This window comes from Scyliorhinus torazame, chromosome 11 (genome assembly GCF_047496885.1).
Source record: "Scyliorhinus torazame isolate Kashiwa2021f chromosome 11, sScyTor2.1, whole genome shotgun sequence".
Taxonomy (NCBI): Eukaryota; Metazoa; Chordata; class Chondrichthyes; order Carcharhiniformes; family Scyliorhinidae; genus Scyliorhinus; species Scyliorhinus torazame.
In genome coordinates, this window is record NC_092717.1 from 243,485,969 (window position 1) to 243,507,773 (window position 21,805).

The window sequence follows — 21,805 nt, forward strand, 5'->3', positions numbered from 1 at the left end:
TGACATGAATCCCAGGTCCCGGTTGAGGCCGCACTCATGTGTGCAGAACTTGGCTATAAGTTTCTGCTCGGCAATTCTGCGTTGTTGCGCGTTCTGAAGGCCGCCTTGGAGAACGCTTACCCGGAGATCAGAGGCTGAATGCCCTTGACTGCTGAAGTGTTGGCCGACTGGAAGGGAACATTCCTGCCTGGTGATTGTTGCGCGATGTCCGTTCATTCGTTGTCGCAGCGTCTGCATGGTCTCGCCAATGTACCACGCTTCGGGACATCCTTTCCTGCAGCGTATGAGGTAGACAACGTTGGCCGAGTCGCACGAGTACGTACCACGTACCTGGTGGGTGGTGTTCTCGCGTGTAATAGTGGCATCCTTGTCAATTATCTGGCACGTCTTGCAGAGATTGCCATGGCAGGGTTGTGTGGGGTCGTGGTCACTGTTCTGAAGACTGGGTAGTTTGCTGCAAACAATGGTTCGTTTGAGGTTGCGCGGTTGTTTGAAGGCAAGTAGTGGGGGTGTGGGGATGACCTTGGCGAGATGTTCATCGTCATCAATGACGTGTTGAAGGCTGTGAAGAAGATGACGTTGTTTGTCCGCTCCGGGGAAGTACTGGACGACGAAGGGTATTCTGTCGGTTGTGTCCCATGTTTGTCTTCTGAGGAGGTCGGTGCGGTTTTTCGCTGTGGCGCGTTGGAACTGTCGATCGATGAGTCGAGTGCCATATCCCGTTCGTACGAGGGCATCTTTCAACGTCTGTAGATGTCTGTTACGCTCCTCCTCGTCTGAGCGTATATTAGGTGGGGATTACTGGGTTAGGTTGGAAATGTGGGCTTAAGTGGGATGCACTTTCCAAGGGCCGGTGCAGACTCGATGGGCTGAATGGCCTCCTTCTGCACTGTAAATTCTATGAATCAGATCATCTCTGATTCTTCTAACCTCCAGAGAATATAGGGCTAATTTACTTAAGCCATCTTCAAAGGCTGGTACGTGCATTCTGCATGTTTTCCTGAAGTTAAGGAAACCAAAACTGTAGACAGTACCTCAAGAATGACTAAGAAAGCCCTGTGGAGTTGCAACAAGGCTTCTTGTACTCCAACCCATTTACAAAAGGCTCACACACCATTTGCTTGCTTTAAAAAAAAAATTTAGAGTACCCAATTAATTTTTTCTAATTAAGGGGCAATTTAGCGTGGCCAATCCACCAAGCTTGCACATCTTTGGGTTGTGGGGGCGAAACCCACGCAAACACGGGGAGAATGTGCAAACTCCACACGGACAGTGACCCAGAGCCGGTACCTCAGCGCCGTGAGGCATCGGGGCTAACCCACTGCGCCACCACACCATTTGCTTTCTTAATAGTTTGCTATTTGTATGCCAGCTCCCTGTAATTCCCTCCGCACACCAACAATACAAGTGTTTTAAACATCCCTTCGTCATGCCAAAGTGGATCATTTTACGTTTCCTCACATTAAACTCCATCTGCCACCTTCTTGGTCGACGACTTAGCCTGTTGATATTCCTTTGCAACCTCCACCTTACAGAGCACTTTCCCGTTTAGCTGTTTCATCAGTGAACTTAGGTACACTAAACTCGGTCCTGTCAGCTAAGTCACCGATTATAAGACCATAAGATATCGGAGCAGAGTTCGGCCATTTAGCCCATTGAGTCTGCACCACCATTCGATGATGGCTGGTATGTTTCTCATCCTCCCTTACCTGGTCTGACCGACACGTGACATCAGACTCACAGCAATATAGCTGAACTGCCCTACGAAATGCCCGACAAATCACTCAGGTAAAGGACAATTAGGGATGTGCTTGCCATCGACGGCCAGATTCAAAAAATGAAAAAAGGCAAGCCCCTGTGTGGCATTTTATGATACATTCCTCTTCTACATTCACCAGTTTTCCTTTCCCTTCCCGGCTGCTACACCTTCAAATAAAAAAAGACCATTGATACGTTTGTCAACACTATTTCCCTTTCATAAAACAGTGTTGACTATACCTAATCACTGTGATTTTCCATCAGACCCCACTCTAACTAAGCCTTACAATTTGTTGACCAATGCTTTACTGCAGTGTCAAAAGCCTCCATAACATTTGAAGTGTACAGGATGAAATTAGTCCTCTGTGGGATTGCCAAGTGGATGGTGGGGAATCGCCTACTGAAGGCAATTTCACCCACCCCTCCCTGCCAAACTGCATGTTTATCGAGCCCCACTGATTTCTCTCATTGAAATCCAATGGTGAGACGTGACCTCTTCTCAGCAAGTGGACACGATTATGACAGGCTCAGATGGGGCAGAGTGGGAAAAGCGGTTCCCGTTGGCTGATGTTACAAACACTAGAGGACACAGGTGTAAGGCTCTGGACAAGAGATGCAGGGGAATGCGAGAGAAGAATTTTTTTTCTAAACGCTGCGAGTTATAATGACCTGCAACTTGCTGCCTCCAAGGGTCTGATTAGTAAGTTTGCGGACGACACAAAGGTTAGTGGAATTGCGGATAGCGATAAGGACTGTCGGAGGATACAGCAGGATTTAGATCATTTGGAGACTTGGGCGGAGAGATGGCAGATGGAATTTAATCCGGACAAATGTGAGGTAATGCATTTTGGAAGGTCTAATACAGGTGGGGAATATACAGTGAATGGTAGAACCCTCAAGAGTATTGACAGTCAGAGAGATCTCGGTGTACAGGTCCACAGGTCACTGAAAGGGGCAACACAGGTGGAGAAGGTAGTCAAGAAGGCATACGGCATGTTTGCCTTCATTGGCCGGGTCATTGAATATAAAAATTGGCAAGTCATGTTGCAGCTGTATAGAACCTTAGTTAGGCCACACTTGGAGTATAGTGTTCAATTCTGGTCGCCACACTACCAGAAGGATGTGGAGGCTTTGAAGAGGGTGCAGAAGAGATTTACCAGGATGTTGCCTGGTATGGAGGGCATTAGCTATGAGGAGAGGTTGAATAAACTTGGTTTGTTCACACTGGAACGAAGGAGGTTGAGGGGCGACCTGATGGAGGTCTACAAAATTATGAGGGGCATAGACAGAGTGGATAGCCAGTGGCTTTTTCCCAGGGTAGAGGGGTCAATTACTAGGGAGCATAGGTTTAAGGTGCGAGGGGCAAGGTTTAGAGGAGATGTACGAGGTAAGTTTTTTTACACAGAGGGTAGTGGGTGCCTGGAACTCGCTGCCGGAGGTGGTGGTGGAAGCTGGGACGATAGTGACGTTCAAGGGGCATCTTGACAAATACATGAATAGGATGGGAATAGAGGGATACAGAGCCCGGAAGTGTAGAAGGTTTTAGTTTAGATGGGCAGCATGGTCGGCGCAGATATGGAGGGCCGAAGGGCCTGTTCCTGTGCTGTACTTTTCTTTGTTCTAAGGGTGGTCGAAGTGGAGCCAGTGGTTTCAGGAGAAAACACAATGGGCACTTGAAGGAAATTAACTTGCAGGATCCTGGGGCTATTATGCGTAAGGGTGGCAGAATTCCTTTCCCTAAGGGACACAGTGTAGATCGGTGGGTTTGAACAACAGTCAATGATAGTTTAACGCTCACCATTACTGAGGCTAGATTTTCATACCAGATTTTATTCATTGAATTGCAGGGGAAACGGGACGGACAGACTGTTCTACACAGAACAGGCGAGGACACAATGGGCTGAGTGGCCGCGTCTCGCATCATAATGACTCTAAAATTAGAGCTCACTCCTTTCCATTGGTCTACATTTTTCTGGTTGCTTTCTGGGCGGCATGGTAGCACTGTGGACGCGGGTTCGATTCCCAGCTTGGCCCACTGTCCGTGCGGAGTCTGCACGTTCTTCCCGTGGGTTTCCTCCGGGTGCTCCGGCTTCCTCCCATAAGTCCCGAAAGACGTGCTTGTTAGGTGAACTGGACATTCTGAATTCTCCCTCCGTACCCGAACAGGCGCCGGAATCTGGCCACTGGGGCTTTTCACAGTAACTTCATTGTGTTGTTAATGTAAGCCTACTTGTGACACTAATAACAAAGAACAAAGAACAAACAAAGAAATGTACAGCACAGGAACAGGCCCTTCGGCCCTCCAAGCCCGTGCCGACCATGCTGCCCGCCTAAACTACAATCTTCTACACTTCCTGGGTCCGTATCCCTCTATTCCCATCCTATTCATGTATTTGTCAAGATGCCCCTTAACTTCCACCATCTCCTCCGGTAGCGAGTTCCAGGCACCCACTACCCTCTGCGTAAAAAACTTGCCTCGTACATCTACTCTAAACCTTGCCCCTCTCACCTTAAACCTATGCCCCCTAGTAATTGGCCCCTCTACCCTGGGGAAAAGCCTCTGACTATCCACTCTGTCTATGCCCCTCATAATTTTGTATACCTCTATCAGGTCTCCCCTCAACCTCCTTCGTTCCAGTGAGAACAAACAGAGTTTATTCAACCGCTCCTCATAGCTAATGCCCTCCATACCAGGTAACATTCTGGTAAAACTCTTCTGCACCCTCTCTAAACCCTCCACATCCTTCTGGTAGTGTGGCGACCAGAATTGAACACTATACTCCAAGTGTGGCCTAACTAAGGTTCTATACAGCTGCAACATGACTTGCCAATTCTTATACTCAATGCCCCGGCCAATGAAGGCAAGCATGCTGTATGCCTTCTTGACTACCTTCTCCACCTGTGTTGCCCCTTTCAATGACCTGTGGACCTGTACTCCTAGATCTCTTTGACTTTCAATACTCTTGAGGGTTCTACCATTCACTGTATATACCCTACCTGCATTAGACCTTCCAAAATGCATTACCTCACATTTGTCCGGATTAAACTCCATCTGCCAACTCTCCGCCCAAGTCTCCAAACAATCTAAATCCTGCTGTATCCTCCGACAGTCCTCATCGCTATCCGCAATTCCACCAACCTTTGTGTCGTCTGCAAACTTACTAATCAGACCAGTTACATTTTCCTCCAAATCATTTATATATACTACAAAGAGCAAAGGTCCCAGCACTGATCCCTGTGGAACACCACTGGTCACAGCCCTCCAATGAGAAAAGCACCCTTCCATTGCTACTCTCTGCCTTCTATGGCCTAGCCAGTTCTGTATCCACCTTGCCAGCTCACCCCTGATCCCGTGTGACTTCACCTTTTGTACTAGTCTACCATGAGGGACCTTGTCAAAGGCCTTACTGAAGTCCATATAGACAACATCCACTGCCCTACCTGCATCAATCATCTTAGTGACCTCCTCGAAAAACTCTATCAAGTTAGTGAGACACGACCTCCCCTTCACAAAACCGTGCTACCTCTCACTAATACGTCCATTTGCTTCCAAATGGGAGTAGATCCTGTCTCGAAGAATTCTCTCCAGTAATTTCCCTACCACTGAAGTAAGGCTCACCGGCCTGTAGTTCCCGGGATTATCCTTGCTACCCTTCTTAAACAGAGGAACAACATTGGCTATTCTCCAGTCCTCCGGGACATCCCCTGAAGACAGCGAGGATCCAAAGATTTCTGTCAAGGCCTCAGCAATTTCCTCTCCAGCCTCCTTCAGTATTCTGGGGTAGATCCCATCAGGCCCTGGGGACTTATCTACCTTAATATTTTTTAAGACACCCAACACCTCATCTTTTTCGATCTCAATGTGACCCAGGCTATCTACACACCCTTCTCCAGACTCAACATCTACCAATTTCTTCTCTTTGGTGAATACTGATGCAAAGTATTCATTTAGTACCTCGCCCATTTCCTCTGGCTCCACACATAGATTCCCTTGCCTATCCTTCAGTGGGCCAACCCTTTCCCTGGCTCCCCTCTTGCTTTTTATGTACGTGTAAAAAGCCTTGGGATTTTCCTTAACCCTATTTGCCAATGACTTTTCGTGACCCCTTCTAGCCCTCCTGACTCCTTGCTTAAGTTCCTTCCTACTTTCCTTATATTCCACGCAGGCTTCGTCTGTTCCCAGCCTTTTAGCCCTGACAAATGCCTCCTTTTTCTTTTTGACGAGGCCTACAATATCTCTCGTCATCCAAGGTTCCCGAAAATTGCCATATTTATCCTTCTTCCTCACAGGAACATGCCGGTCCTGAATTCCTTTCAACTAATAAAAGATTAAAAAGATTATTTAATCTTTTCGAATTTTCCCCAGTGCTTTTACCTGTAGAAGACACCAGGTTTGTTGGGTTACTAAGAGCTGCATTCATTTTTTAAAATAAATTTAGAGTACCCAATTCATTTTTTCCAATTAAGGGGCAATTTAGCGTGTTCAATCCACCTAGCCTGCACATCTTTTGGGTTGTGGGGGCGAAACCCACGCAAACACGGGGAGAATGTGCAAACTCCACACGGACAGTGACCCAAAGCCAAGATCGAACCTGGGACCTCGGCGCCGTGAGGCTGCAGGGCTAACCCACTGCCCCACCGTGCTGCCCACAAGAGCTACATTCATGACCTGTTGCAAGATTCGATTGAGTTTTAGGTCTTTGGCAGGCATGGAAGGTCGCTGATTCATGTTTACCTGCTTCAAAGTCGCAATGAAACGTGTTATGTATTCGACAGTCACTGGATCCTCCACAGTCAGTTTATGACTCTGACATTCCACCCGGGCTCGATTGATCACTATTCTAGCATCGGCAGTTAGACCTGAAGTTAAAAGCAGAAGTAGTCAAATATCCGTCTTGTGCAGAGATTGATACTTGACAGCTCATACACAGAGACTTCACGAGCAACAACGGTTCCACACATCAGAGGGAATTCAAAATTGAACTTTAGATCATGAACCCCAGGCTAAGGTACTGCCATCAAAAACATTTGATCACATGAGCAAATGGAGAATTGAGAGAGTCAGGCCAAACAACCAGAAAATCCAAAGTTAAAGTCTCTAAATTCAGTGGGTTACAGCGCACAAATTAATCAAGTAAATAGGTTTTGAAAACCGGCATTTCACAAGTCTACTTTGGGCAGCACGGTAGCACAGCTCCAGGGTCCCAGGTTAGATTCCCGGCTTGGCTCGCTGTCTGTGCGGAATCTGCACGTTCTCCCCATGTCTGCGTGGGTTTCCTCCGGGTGCTCCGGTTTCCTCCCACAGTCCAAAGACGTGCCGGTTAGGTGGATTGGCCATGCTAAATTGTCCTTAGTGTGCAAAAAAAAAAAAGGTTAATTGGGGTTACAGGGTTCAGGGGATGGGGTGGAGGTGTGTGCTTGAGTGGGGTGCTCTTTCCATGGGCCGGTGCAGACTCGATGGGCCGAGTGGCCTCCTTCTGCACTGTAAATTCTATGATTTTTAATATGAAACCAAGACAATTCAGATAGGCTTATTAGTGAACTTCCATATCATACAACAAATATTGCTTCAAAGCTGTTCCACATTTCCATGCTGCAGTTGTGAGATTTGAGAGATGCTCTGCTTTGTTTAATGTGACCTTGCTTGCAATAATTTTTTTTAAACTGTGTATTTTGGATAATATAGAAAAGATAGTCTGCATATATAAACCTATAACAGTGCAACGGTAATATTAATCGCGTATGAAATTAACTGTTGCGTATCTGCACAAGTAACACCATTGTAAGCATAGACAATGTTACCAGGCTGGAAGGGACTGCAGAAAGGAACTATTTAAATTAAGAAAATTGCACATTCGTAATCCAAAACTCTTCTTTTACCCTGAAGAGACTGAGCACTTGCACAGGATGGAAAGCAGACTGGTCCATAATCACAATCATTCACTACATCTGTCGAGACAATAAAAAGTGTACGAGAAAAGTTTGATTCAGCTTGGCAGTGCCCTGAACAGATCACACACTGTATTTAGCAGTGTAAAACAAGTTCACACGGGTGCCAGGGAGCTGCTGACTGGTTCACTGTGGCACTTGGTGCTCGGGCGCTGTAACTAATCATTTCATAACAAGCGGCACTTTTTCTTTTGCCCATTTAACACGATAGCGTTTTCCCCAGGTTTGAATTGGGCTGGGGAATGGAGGGCAGGGGTGTGGGGGGGCGGGAAGCAGGAAGAGAAATAGTGAGAAAAAGACTGGAATGAAACAAATCAGCTAAATTTGGAGAAAAATCAAGGAAAGGAAAAGCTGCCCCACTGATTGCGCATCCTAACCTTCGCATTGCCCATCAAACACCGACTTCCATTTACAGCCACTACACCACTGTGTCTCCTGGCTGCCATAGGATCTGTGAATGGATTTGGGGGACGGGCGATTCAGATCGCAGCATTCCAAGGCCCAGCACTGGGGCCCTGTTTTTTATTTTTGGGTGGTGGGGTGGGTGACAAGAGGCCCAGGGAAAACAATCCAAAACAAGCAAGAAACAACTTAAAGGGGAATCAAAGAATATGGGGAATAGAGAGTGGCAAAACAGAGTCAAGCTAGGTTAGTAATGACCATATTGAACAGCAGGGCCTTGAGAAACAATACTTTTCACTGTATACTCATACATGTGACAATAATAAACCAAATCAAAATCTGAGGGGCTTCATGTTCTATCCCCATTTCTCAAAGGATCACAGCTTTGACAGCTTTTAAACAGGCAATTTACTTGGAACAGGATCAACCCATTTGTACTCACCAAGCCTCCCTTAATAATCTTTATTAGTGTCACAAGTAGGCTTACATTAACACTGCAATAATGTTACTGCGAAAATCCCCCAGTCACCACATTCCGGTGCCTATACGGGTACACTGAGGGAGAATTCAGAATGTTCAATTCACCTCACAAGCACGTCTTTCGGGACTTGGAGGAAACCGGAGCACCCATGCAGACATGGGGAGAGCGTACAGACTCTGCACAGACAGTGACCCAAGCCGGGAATCGAAAACGGGACCCTGGCGCTGTGAAGCAACCGTGCTAACCACTGTGTTACTGTGCTGTGACTGCACCTTCCAAAGGACATGGGGCAGCAGACACATGGGAACACCAGCACCTCCAATTTCCCCTCCACATCACTCACCATCCTGACTTGGAAATATATCGGCCGTTCCTTCACTGTCGCCGGGTCAAAATCCTGGAACCCCCTCCCTAACAGCACAGTGGGTGTACCTGCATCTCATGGACTGCAGCAATTCAACCCCCACCTTCGCAAGGACAACTGGCACAAACAACAAATGCTGGACTAGCAAGCGGCGCTCACATCCCCTGAAGGAATTACAAAGCAAGGAAAAATATTGCAATTGGGGTCCTGTAACGAGTGTGGGACAAACTCCCAGTTGGCTTATTTAAGCTGCTCCCTCCAGACAGGCTCATGCCCTGTTTCCAGGGTTGCCTGAAAACTGTATGAGGGTGACTCTGGGTCCCGCCTATTTTCATCTGCTGTCCGTCTCTTTTCTCAGGTCATTCATCGCCTGAGAATTCACCCCCAAATGTAAACCTCACTTAAACCGTAGGCTTCTCACTGTTGTGAACAGTTGGAATTCTCTATCCAAGGGAGCTGTCAATGTTCAGGTCTGAGATAGACATTTATTTTAGTTTCTCAGGGAATCAAAAGATATGGGGAGCGGGGTGGCAGAACAGACGAGAGGCGCTATATCATCTACCCGTTCCCATTTCCCAAGGTTGTAATCAAACACACTTTGCTTTTCACAATGATGATGACAATAAGAATAAACGGTGACTGTGCCACAAGTACAGTTTTTGATCTTGAAGACCAAAGCGATGTTTACTGAAAGCAAGAATATAAACAGGAACAGGAGTGGGTTACACAGCCCAGTTTGTCCTTTCTCTTGAAGGAAAATGGTTGGCCAAGGCACCACTGCAATAATTCCTCAGGCGGATGTCTTTGACCCAATCAACTTCCATGTGCTCCATCAATGGGCCTCCCCACCATCAAACGGTCAGACATAGGGTTCACAGATAATTGCAGAGAGTTGAGCTGCATTTACAAATCACGTGAAAATAAAGCAGCTGGGAGGCACAACAGTATGTTTTTTAAAAATATAAATAACTTTAGAGTACCCAATTCATTTTTTCCAATTAAGGGGCAATTTAGCGAGGCCAATCCACCTACCCTGCACATCTTTAGGTTGTGGGGGCGAAACCCACGCAAACACGGGGAGAATGTGCAAACTCCACACGGACAGTGACCCAGAGCCGGGATCGAACCTGGGACCTCGGCGCCGTACGTCTGCACTGCTAACCACTGCGCCACCGTGCTGCCCTCCAACAGTATGTTAAGGGCGCTATGTAAATACAAGTTGCTGGGTTGGTAACCCAGAAACATGGCGTAATAATCCAGAGAACCCAACCGCAGATTGTACTTTGAGAATTTGATGCAAAAAGAAAAGTCTGGAAGTAAAAGAGCTGACACCAGTGAGAGGGACCATGAAACTGTTGGACTCTCATTAATACCCAACGGACTGGCAGAATTCCTTTCGGCAAGGAAGCCTGCTTAACTTACCCAATTTGGTCTATGTGCGATTCCAGACCAACACTGTCCTCTGACAGGGCCCAGCAAGCCACTCGGGTGTATTAAACTGCTACAAAGAACAACAAGAATGCAGTTCATGAAGCCGGCCCACCAACACCATCTCAGCGCAACTACGGGTGGCCAATAAAAGATAACCCAGCAAACTTTAGGCCAAGTATTTGTTGTCATCTAAATGTCCGAATTTAAATAATTATAGTCTTAAAGAAGAAGGTGCAGTCATCTCACCTTTATCGAGCCCCCGCAATCAACACCTGGCCATAAGCCCGACCAGTCCCACCACATCATGAGCATGGCTACAAGTGCAGGGCAGAGGCTGGGTACCTGGGAGACAAGTGGTTTACTTCTCCACAAGGCGCAACCTGCGGGACACTCAGCACCCACCTGGATGGGTACAGCAGCAACAATATTCATCAGGTTCTATGCCAGTCAGGACACGGCAGCTCACTTTGTTCGTGCTCCTGCCACTGCCTCAATATTCACTCCCTATGTCTCCAAGTCAAAGCAGCGACGCCAATCCCCCTACCCGGCACATCTTTTTTGGGTTGTGGGGATGAGACTCACGCAGACACAGTGAGAATGTGCAAACTCCACATGAACAGTGAGGCAGCAATGCTAACCACTGTACCACTCTCAGGATTTCAACTTGCCATTCATTATGGATGCAACTCCCACCTTCCAAGACCATAAGAAGCTAGAGTCGTAAACGCAGCTCAGTCCATCACACAAACCCACCTCCCATCCATTGACTCTGTCTACACCTCCCGCTGCCTTGGGTAAGTGGGCAGCATAATCAAAGGCCCCTCCCACCCGGGTTATTCTCTCTTCCATCGGGCAGGAGAAAGAAAAGTCTGAGAACACGCACTAACAGATTCAAAAACAGCTTCTACCCTGCTGTTCCCAGACTCCTGAATGACCCTCTTATGGACTGAACGGATCTTTCCATGCATCTTCTCTATTGTGGAGCACTACACTCCGTATGCTCCACCCGACATCTATGTCGATGTATTTATGTATGTCCTATGTTTTTCATGTATGGAACTATCTGTCTGGACTGTACACAGAACAATACTTTTCACTGTACCTCAGTACATGTGACAATAAACCCAAAACCTCTCTCCAAAAAAAGAGCAGATGAACAACCTGCTCTGAAGAATCTGCAGGAGACCTATGTTCTCATTTGAGTGTGTGAGAGCTGAGCTTTTTTGGCTTTCGTTGTCTGTCATCAGGACACCTCTGGAACATTAGCTACTTGTACCCTTTACCCAATTGCTGCTGAAACCTTCCCACGGCTGTCAGTGCCCTGAGCGTGGACTCGGCTGCAAGTTATTTTGCTCGTGAACAGAAGATGGTCAGCTGGAGACAACAATTGCAGTCGTTACCATCGGGTCAGGTCAAGCTCGAGCCTTTCACAAAATCCCATTTGAGAACAACTGATGACTATTTCTTACAGGTAGTTCGTCAGTTATACCCAGATATGTAAAATAATCAGAAGAAACCACAGGCAATTAATTTGTACTGAAAGACAGAAGTATGAGATCTCCCTGCGTACCTGCAAATGCCATGCAGACGTGGTCATCAAGAGCACAGATCTTTCTCACTGTTCTTTCCTCCTGAAGTTTTGCGACAGATTTTTTCTCCACGCCGAGAATAACTATGTCTTTACCTCGGATCCCGACCTTAAAAAAAACATTCACGATGTTAAGTAAAAACAAAGAAATACGGGATAGAAAGATAAAACAAAGTAATTCATAGTATCATAGAATTTACAGTGCAGAATGAGGCCATTCAGCCCATCAAGTCTGTTCCGGCCCTCGTAAAGAGCACCCCATTCAAGCCCACACTTCCGACCTATCTCCGTAACCCAGTAGCCCCACCGAACCTTTTTGGTCACTAAGGGCAATTTAGCATGGCCAATCCACCTAACCTGCACATCTTTGGACTGTGGGAGGAAACCGGAGCACCCGGAGGAAACCCACGCACACACAGGGAGGATGTGCAGACTCCGCACAGACAGTGACCCAAGCCGGAATCGAACCTGGGACCCTGGAGCTGTGAAGCAATTGTGCTATCCACAATGCTACCGTGCTGCCCTCATGGGAGTAGCACTGTTTCTTCACAGCACCAGGGTCCCGGGTTTGATCCCTGGTTTGGGTCACTGTCTGTGCGGAGTCTGCATGTTCTCCCCATGTCTGCGTGTGTTTCCTCCGGGTGCTCCGGTTTCCTCCCACAAGTCCCGAAAGACATGGTTGTTGGGTGAATTGGATATTCTGAATTCTCCCTCAGTGTACCCGAACAGGCGCCGGAGTGTGACGACGAGGGGCTTTTCACAGTAACTTCATTCCCGCCCCCTTCCTTCCCCCCCCGCCTCCTTCCCCCCCGCCCTCCTTCCCCGCCCCCGCCCCTCCCCCCGCCTCCTTCCTCCCCCTCCTCCTTCCTTCCCCCCCCGCCTCTGCCTCCACCCCCCTGCCTCCACCCCCCCGCCTCCTTCCTTCCCCCCCCCGCCTCCTTCCTTCCCCCCCCGCCTCCTTCCTTCCCACCCCCCCGCCTCCGCCCTTCCCCCCCCCCCGCCTCCGCCCTTCCCCCCCCCGGCCTCCGCCTCCTTCCCCCCCCGCCTCTTCCCCCCCGCCCCCTTCCCCCCTGCCCTCCGCCCCCCCCCGCCTCCGCCTCCTTCCCCCCCCCCCACCTCCTCCTCCCCCCCCGTCCCCCCGCCTCCGCCTCCTTCCCCCCTCCGCTTCCCCCTCCCCCCGCTTCCCCCCCGACTCCGCCCCCCCAACCTCCGCCTCCGCTCCCCCCCCCTCGGACTCCGCTTCCCCCCCCGCCTCCGCCCCCAACCTCCTTCCCCCCCCGCCGCCTCCGCCCCCCCGCCGCCGCCTCTTTTCCCCCCCCCCCGCCTCCGCCTCTTTCCCCCCCCGCCTCCCCCCCTGGCCGCCTCCGCCTCCTTCCCCCCCGCCTCCGCCTCCTTCCCCCCCCCGCCTCTGCCTCTTTTCCCCCCCCCTCCGTCCCCCCCTCCTCCTTCCCCCCCGCCGCCTTCCCCCCCCCCGCGCCCCCGCCTCTCCCCCCCCGCCTCCTTCCCCCCCGCCTCCGCCTCTTCCCCCCCCCGCCTCCGCCTCTTTCCCCCCCCGCCTCTTCTCCCCCCGCCTCTTCCCCCCCCCCGCTGCCTCCGCCTCCTTCCCCCCCCTCTGCCTCCGCCTCCTTCCCCCCCTCCGCCTCCTTCCCCCCCCTCCGCCGCCTCTATCCCTCCCCCGCCTTCTTTCCCCCCCCGCCTCCGCCTCTTTCCCCCCCCCGCCTCCGCCTCTTTCCCCCCCCGCCTCCGCCTCTTTCCCCCCCCGCCTCCGCCTCTTTCCCCCCCCCCCGCCTCCGCCTCTTCCCCCCCCGCCTCCGCCTCCTTCCCCGTCCCCCGCGCTCTCCTCCCCGCCTCCGTCCCCCCCTCCCCCGCCTCCTTCTCTCCCCCCCTCGCCTCCTTCTCTCCCCCCGCCTCCTTCCTTCCCCCCCGCCTCCGCCTCCTTCCTCCCCCCCCGCCTCCGCCCCCTCCCGCCTCCTTCCCCCCCGCCTCCTTCCTCCCCGTCCCCCCTTCCCTCCCCGCCTCCTTCCTTCCCCCCCCCGCCTCCGCCCCCGCCCCCACCCGCCTCCTTCCTTCCCCCCCCGCCTCCGCCCCCCCGCCTCCTTCCTTCCCCCTCCCCCCCGCCTCCCCCCGCCCCCTCCCCCCGCCTCCTCCTCCCCCCGCCTCCTTCCCCCTTCCCCCCCGCCCTTCTTCCCCCGCCTCCGCCCCCACCCGCCTCCTTCCTTCCCCCCCCCGCCTCCTTCCTCCCCCCCCTCCCCCCGCCTCTTTCCCCCCCCCGCCTCCGCCCCCTCCCCCGCCTCCTTCCTCCCCCTCCCCGCCTCCTTCTTTCCCCCCCGCCTCCTTCCTTCCCACCCCCCGCCGCCTCCTTCCTTCCCCCCCGCCCCCTTCCCCCCCCGCCTCCGCCTCTTCTCCCCCCCGCCTCCTCCCGCCTCCGCCTCCTTCCTTCCCCCCCGCCTCCTTCCTTCCCCCCCGCCTCCTTCCTTCCCACCCCTCCGCCCCCTCCCCCCCCTCCTTCCTTCCCCCCCGCCTCTGTCCCGTCCCGCCTCCTCCTCCCCCCCGTCCCCGTCCCCTTCCCCCCTCCGCTTCCCCCTCCCCCCCCGCCTCCGCTTCCCCCCCCGACTCCGCCCCCCCAACCTCCGCCTCCGCTCCCCCCCCTCGGACTCCGCTTCCCCCCCCGCCTCCGCCCCCAACCTCCTTCCCCCCCGCCGCCTCCTCTTGCCCCCCCCCCGCCTCTTTCCCCCCCGCCTCCCCCCCTGGCCGCCTCCGCCTCCTTCCCCCCCCCCCCGCCTCTTCCCCCCCCGCCTCTGCCTCTTTTCCCCCCCCCTCCGTCCCCCCCTCCTCCTTCCCCCCCCCGCGCCCCCGCCTCTCCCCCCCCCGCCTCCGCCTCCTTCCCCCCTCCGCCTCCTTCCCCCCCTCCGCCTCCTCCCCCCCTTCCCCCCCCCGCCTCTTCTCCCCCCCGCCTCCGCCTCTTCCCCCCCGCCTCCTCTCCCCCCTCTGCCTCCGCCTCCTTCCCCCCCTCCCCCGCCTCTTCCTCCCCCCCCCGCCTCCGCCTCTTCCTCCCCCCCCGCCTCCGCCTCTTTCCCCCCCGCCTCTTTCCCCCCCCGCCTCCGCCTCTTTCCCCCCCCCGCCTCCGCCTCTTTCCCCCCCCCGCCTCTTTCCCCCCCCCCGCCTCTTTCCCCCCCCCCCGCCTCAACTAAATTGCCCTTAGTTTGGTCACTAAGGGCAATTTAGCATGGCCAATCCACCTAACCTGCACATCTTTGGACTGTGGGAGGAAACCGGAGCACCCGGAGGAAACCCACGCACACACAGGGAGGATGTGCAGACTCCGCACAGACAGTGACCCAAGCCGGAATCGAACCTGGGACCCTGGAGCTGTGAAGCAATTGTGCTATCCACAATGCTACCGTGCTGCCCTCATGGGAGTAGCACTGTTTCTTCACAGCACCAGGGTCCCGGGTTTGATCCCTGGTTTGGGTCACTGTCTGTGCGGAGTCTGCATGTTCTCCCCATGTCTGCGTGTGTTTCCTCCGGGTGCTCCGGTTTCCTCCCACAAGTCCCGAAAGACATGGTTGTTGGGTGAATTGGATATTCTGAATTCTCCCTCAGTGTACCCGAACAGGCGCCGGAGTGTGACGACGAGGGGCTTTTCACAGTAACTTCATTCCCGCCCCCTTCCTTCCCCCCCCGCCTCCTTCCCCCCCGCCCTCCTTCCCCGCCCCCGCCCCTCCCCCCGCCTCCTTCCTCCCCCTCCTCCTTCCTTCCCCCCCCGCCTCTGCCTCCACCCCCCTGCCTCCACCCCCCCGCCTCCTTCCTTCCCCCCCCCGCCTCCTTCCTTCCCCCCCCGCCTCCTTCCTTCCCACCCCCCCGCCTCCGCCCTTCCCCCCCCCCCGCCTCCGCCCTTCCCCCCCCCGGCCTCCGCCTCCTTCCCCCCCCGCCTCTTCCCCCCCGCCCCCTTCCCCCCTGCCCTCCGCCCCCCCCCGCCTCCGCCTCCTTCCCCCCCCCCCACCTCCTCCTCCCCCCCCGTCCCCCCGCCTCCGCCTCCTTCCCCCCTCCGCTTCCCCCTCCCCCCGCTTCCCCCCCGACTCCGCCCCCCCAACCTCCGCCTCCGCTCCCCCCCCCTCGGACTCCGCTTCCCCCCCCGCCTCCGCCCCCAACCTCCTTCCCCCCCCGCCGCCTCCGCCCCCCCGCCGCCGCCTCTTTTCCCCCCCCCCCGCCTCCGCCTCTTTCCCCCCCCGCCTCCCCCCCTGGCCGCCTCCGCCTCCTTCCCCCCCGCCTCCGCCTCCTTCCCCCCCCCGCCTCTGCCTCTTTTCCCCCCCCCTCCGTCCCCCCCTCCTCCTTCCCCCCCGCCGCCTTCCCCCCCCCCGCGCCCCCGCCTCTCCCCCCCCGCCTCCTTCCCCCCCGCCTCCGCCTCTTCCCCCCCCCGCCTCCGCCTCTTTCCCCCCCCGCCTCTTCTCCCCCCGCCTCTTCCCCCCCCCCGCTGCCTCCGCCTCCTTCCCCCCCCTCTGCCTCCGCCTCCTTCCCCCCCTCCGCCTCCTTCCCCCCCCTCCGCCGCCTCTATCCCTCCCCCGCCTTCTTTCCCCCCCCGCCTCCGCCTCTTTCCCCCCCCCGCCTCCGCCTCTTTCCCCCCCCGCCTCCGCCTCTTTCCCCCCCCGCCTCCGCCTCTTTCCCCCCCCCCCGCCTCCGCCTCTTCCCCCCCCGCCTCCGCCTCCTTCCCCGTCCCCCGCGCTCTCCTCCCCGCCTCCGTCCCCCCCTCCCCCGCCTCCTTCTCTCCCCCCCTCGCCTCCTTCTCTCCCCCCGCCTCCTTCCTTCCCCCCCGCCTCCGCCTCCTTCCTCCCCCCCCGCCTCCGCCCCCTCCCGCCTCCTTCCCCCCCGCCTCCTTCCTCCCCGTCCCCCCTTCCCTCCCCGCCTCCTTCCTTCCCCCCCCCGCCTCCGCCCCCGCCCCCACCCGCCTCCTTCCTTCCCCCCCCGCCTCCGCCCCCCCGCCTCCTTCCTTCCCCCTCCCCCCCGCCTCCCCCCGCCCCCTCCCCCCGCCTCCTCCTCCCCCCGCCTCCTTCCCCCTTCCCCCCCGCCCTTCTTCCCCCGCCTCCGCCCCCACCCGCCTCCTTCCTTCCCCCCCCCGCCTCCTTCCTCCCCCCCCTCCCCCCGCCTCTTTCCCCCCCCCGCCTCCGCCCCCTCCCCCGCCTCCTTCCTCCCCCTCCCCGCCTCCTTCTTTCCCCCCCGCCTCCTTCCTTCCCACCCCCCGCCGCCTCCTTCCTTCCCCCCCGCCCCCTTCCCCCCCCGCCTCCGCCTCTTCTCCCCCCCGCCTCCTCCCGCCTCCGCCTCCTTCCTTCCCCCCCGCCTCCTTCCTTCCCCCCCGCCTCCTTCCTTCCCACCCCTCCGCCCCCTCCCCCCCCTCCTTCCTTCCCCCCCGCCTCTGTCCCGTCCCGCCTCCTCCTCCCCCCCGTCCCCGTCCCCTTCCCCCCTCCGCTTCCCCCTCCCCCCCCGCCTCCGCTTCCCCCCCCGACTCCGCCCCCCCAACCTCCGCCTCCGCTCCCCCCCCTCGGACTCCGCTTCCCCCCCCGCCTCCGCCCCCAACCTCCTTCCCCCCCGCCGCCTCCTCTTGCCCCCCCCCCGCCTCTTTCCCCCCCGCCTCCCCCCCTGGCCGCCTCCGCCTCCTTCCCCCCCCCCCGCCTCTTCCCCCCCCGCCTCTGCCTCTTTTCCCCCCCCCTCCGTCCCCCCCTCCTCCTTCCCCCCCCCGCGCCCCCGCCTCTCCCCCCCCCGCCTCCGCCTCCTTCCCCCCTCCGCCTCCTTCCCCCCCTCCGCCTCCTCCCCCCCTTCCCCCCCCCGCCTCTTCTCCCCCCCGCCTCCGCCTCTTCCCCCCCGCCTCCTCTCCCCCCTCTGCCTCCGCCTCCTTCCCCCCCTCCCCCGCCTCTTCCTCCCCCCCCCGCCTCCGCCTCTTCCTCCCCCCCCGCCTCCGCCTCTTTCCCCCCCGCCTCTTTCCCCCCCCGCCTCCGCCTCTTTCCCCCCCCCGCCTCCGCCTCTTTCCCCCCCCCGCCTCTTTCCCCCCCCCCGCCTCTTTCCCCCCCCCCGCCTCCGCCTCTTTCCCCCCCTCCTCCTTCCCCCCCCCGCGCCCCCGCCTCTCCCCCCCCCGCCTCCGCCTCCTTCCCCCCTCCGCCTCCTTCCCCCCCTCCGCCTCCTCCCCCCCTTCCCCCCCCCGCCTCTTCTCCCCCCCGCCTCCGCCTCTTCCCCCCCGCCTCCTCTCCCCCCTCTGCCTCCGCCTCCTTCCCCCCCTCCCCCGCCTCTTCCTCCCCCCCCCGCCTCCGCCTCTTTCTCCCCCCCCCGCCTCCGCCTCTTTCCCCCCCGCCTCTTTCCCCCCCCGCCTCCGCCTCTTTCCCCCCCCCGCCTCCGCCTCTTTCCCCCCCCCGCCTCCGCCTCTTTCCCCCCCCCCGCCTCTTTCCCCCCCCCCCGCCTCCGCCTCTTTCCCCCCCCCGCCTCCGCCTCTTTCCCCCCCCCGCCTCCGCCTCTTTCCCCCCCCGCCTCCGCCTCTTTCCCCCCCCCGCCTCCGCCTCTTTCCCCCCCCCCGCCTCCGCCTCTTTCCCCCCCCGCCTCCGCCTCTTCCCCCCCCCGCCTCCGCCTCTTTCCCCCCCCGCCTCCGCCTCTTCCCCCCCCCGCCTCCGCCTCTTTCCCCCCCCCCGCCTCTTTCCCCCCCCGCCTCCGCCTCTTCCCCCCCCCCCGCCTCCGCCTCTTTCCCCCCCCCGCCTCCGCCTCTTTCCCCCCCCCGCCTCCGCCTCTTCCCCCCCGCCTCTTCTCCCCCCCGCCTCCGCCTCTTTCCCGCCTCCGCCTCTTCTCCCCCCCTCCGCCGCCTCTTCTCCCCCCCTCCGCCGCCTCTTCTCCCCCCCAACCTCCTCCCCCCCAACCTCCGCCTCCTCCTCCCCCCCAACCTCCGCCTCCTCCTCCCCCCCAACCTCCGCCCCCCCCCCAACCTCCGCCTCCTCCTCCCCCCCAACCTCCGCCTCCTCCTCCCCCCCCAACCTCCGCCTCCTCCTCCCCCCCCCCAACCTCCGCCTCCTCCTCCCCCCCCCAACCTCCGCCTCCTCCTCCCCCCCCACCTCCGCCTCCTCCTCCCCCCCCAACCTCCGCCGCCTCCTCCACCCCCCCCAACCTCCGCCGCCTCCTCCTCCCCCCCCAACCTCCGCCGCCTCCTCCTCCCCCCCCAACCTCCGCCGCCTCCTCCCCCCCCCCCCCCAACCTCCGCCGCCTCCTCCTCCCCCCCCAACCTCCGCCTCCTCCTCCCCCCCCAACCTCCGCCTCCTCCTCCCCCCCAACCTCCGCCTCCCCCTCCCCCCCAACCTCCGCCTCCCCCCCCCAACCTCCGCCTCCCCCCCCCAACCTCCGCCTCCTCCTCCCCCCCCCAACCTCCGCCTCCTCCTCCCCCCCCCAACCTCCGCCTCCTCCTCCCCCCCCAACCTCCGCCTCCTCCTCCCCCCCAACCTCCTCCCCCCCCAACCTCCGCCTCCTCCTCCCCCCCAACCTCCGCCTCCTCCTCCCCCCCCAACCTCCGCCGCCTCCTCCTCCCCCCCCCAACCTCCGCCTCCTCCTCCTCCCCCCCCCAACCTCCGCCTCCTCCTCCTCCCCCCCAACCTCCGCCTCCCCCCCCCCAACCTCCGCCTCCTCCTCCCCCCCCAACCTCCGCCTCCTCCTCCCCCCCAACCTCCGCCTCCTCCTCCCCCCCCAACCTCCGCCGCCTCCTCCTCCCCCCCCCAACCTCCGCCTCCTCCTCCTCCCCCCCCCCAACCTCCGCCTCCTCCTCCCCCCCCCAACCTCCGCCTCCCCCCCCCCAACCTCCGCCTCCTCCTCCCCCCCCCAACCTCCGCCTCCTCCTCCCCCCCCAACCTCCGCCTCCTCCTCCCCCCCCCAACCTCCGCCTCCTCCTCCCCCCCCCAACCTCCGCCTCCTCCTCCCCCCCCCAACCTCCGCCTCCTCCTCCCCCCCCCAACCTCCGCCTCCTCCTCCCCCCCCCAACCTCCGCCTCCTCCTCCCCCCCCCCAACCTCCGCCTCCTCCTCCCCCCCCCAACCTCCGCCTCCTCCTCCCCCCCCCAACCTCCGCCTCCTCCTCCCCCCCCCCAACCTCCGCCTCCTCCTCCCCCCCCCCCCCCCAACCTCCGCCTCCTCCTCCTCCCCCCCCCCCAACCTCCGCCTCCTCCTCCTCCCCCCCCCAACCTCCGCCTCCTCCTCCTCCCCCCCCCAACCTCCGCCTCCTCCTCCCCCCCCCAACCTCCGCCTCCTCCTCCTCCCCCCCCCAACCTCCGCCTCCTCCTCCTCCCCCCCCCAACCTCCACCTCCTCCTCCCCCCCCCAACCTCCGCCTCCTCCTCCCCCCCCCAACCTCCGCCTCCTCCTCCCCCCCCCCAACCTCCGCCTCCTCCTCCCCCCCCCCAACCTCCGCCTCCTCCTCTCCCCCCCCCCCAACCTCCGCCTCCTCCTCTCCCCCCCCCCAACCTCCGCCTCCTCCTCTCCCCCCCCCCAACCTCCGCCTCCTCCTCTCCCCCCCCCCAACCTCCGCCTCCTCCTCTCCCCCCCCCCCAACCTCCGCCTCCTCCTCTCCCCCCCCCCAACCTCCGCCTCCTCCTCTCCCCCCCCCCCAACCTCCGCCTCCTCCTCCCCCCCCCCCAACCTCCGCCTCCTCCTCCCCCCCCCCAACCTCCGCCTCCTCCTCCTCCCCCCCCCAACCTCCGCCTCCTCCGCCTCCTCCCCCCCCCCAACCTCCGCCTCCTCCCCCCCCCAACCTCCGCCTCCTCCCCCCCCCAAACCTCCTCCTCCCCCCCCCAAACCTCCGCCTCCTCCTCCCCCCCCCAAACCTCCGCCTCCTCCTCCCCCCCCCAACCCAACCCAACCTCCGCCTCCTCCTCTCCCCCCCCCCCAACCTCCGCCTCCTCCTCTCCCCCCCCCCAACCTCCGCCTCCTCCTCCCCCCCCCCCCAACCTCCGCCTCCTCCTCCCCCCCCCCCCAACCTCCGCCTCCTCCTCCCCCCCCCCCCAACCTCCGCCTCCTCCTCCCCCCCCCCCCAACCTCCGCCTCCCCCCCCAACCTCCGCCTCCCCCCCCAACCTCCGCCTCCCCCCCCAACCTCCGCCTCCTCCCCCCCCAACCTCCGCCTCCTCCCCCAACCTCCGCCTCCTCCTCCCCCCGCTCCGCCGCCTCCTCCTCCCCCTCCCGCTCCGCCGCCTCCTCCTCCCCCCGCTCCGCCGGGCCTCTTCCTCGTCCCCCTCCCGCTCCGCCGGTACTCACCGCCGTAGAGCCTTTCTTCACCGCTTCCTGCGCGTACTCCACTTGGAAAAGATGGCCATCTGGCGAGAACACGGTGATGGCTCGGTCATACCTGGCCGCCATGGTTCAGGCCGCGTCTCCCCGGAGTCGCAAACCGCTACTGCGCACGTGCGCACCCAACCAGCCTGGCCACTGCGCAGGCGCGACCTCAATTAGCGTGGCCACTGCGCAGGCGCGACCTCAATTAGCGTGGCCACTGCGCAGGCGCGACCTCAATCAGCGTGGCCACTGCGCAGGCGCGACCTCAACCAGAGCCTGTCCATTGCGCAGGCGCGATCTCAACCAGCCTGGCCACTGCGCAGGCGCAAACACAAACCCCAGCTGGCCACTGCGCAGGCGCGGACGAAGTCCTTCCCGATCCGGTCACTGCGCAGACGCGAAAGCATCCACACCGTCACGGCGCATGAACACTGCGCATGCGCCAATACACCATATCTCTCTCGCTCTTCCCCTCCTGCGGGGCCAGGTGGGTTCCACCAATGGGGGGGATGGGTGTGGGATGGTAATATCCTGTTGCATTATCTAAAATC

The 21,805-nt window shown here is 59.4% G+C and overlaps 1 protein-coding gene across 1 annotated transcript in view; it reads right to left on the reverse strand.

Moving 5' to 3' along the window:
- Positions 1-21,411, reverse strand: part of LOC140385886 (proteasome subunit alpha type-7) — a 32,306-nt gene extending 10,895 nt beyond the window's left edge. The window contains exons 1-3 of the mRNA XM_072468501.1: positions 21,237-21,411; positions 11,956-12,082; positions 6,494-6,618 (exon numbers count right to left, since the gene is read on the reverse strand). Coding sequence (XP_072324602.1) covers positions 6,494-6,618; positions 11,956-12,082; positions 21,237-21,338 — 354 coding nt within the window. The 5' untranslated portion in view covers positions 21,339-21,411. The remainder of the gene's footprint in view (positions 1-6,493; positions 6,619-11,955; positions 12,083-21,236) is intronic.
- Positions 21,412-21,805: the final 394 nt, after the last annotated feature.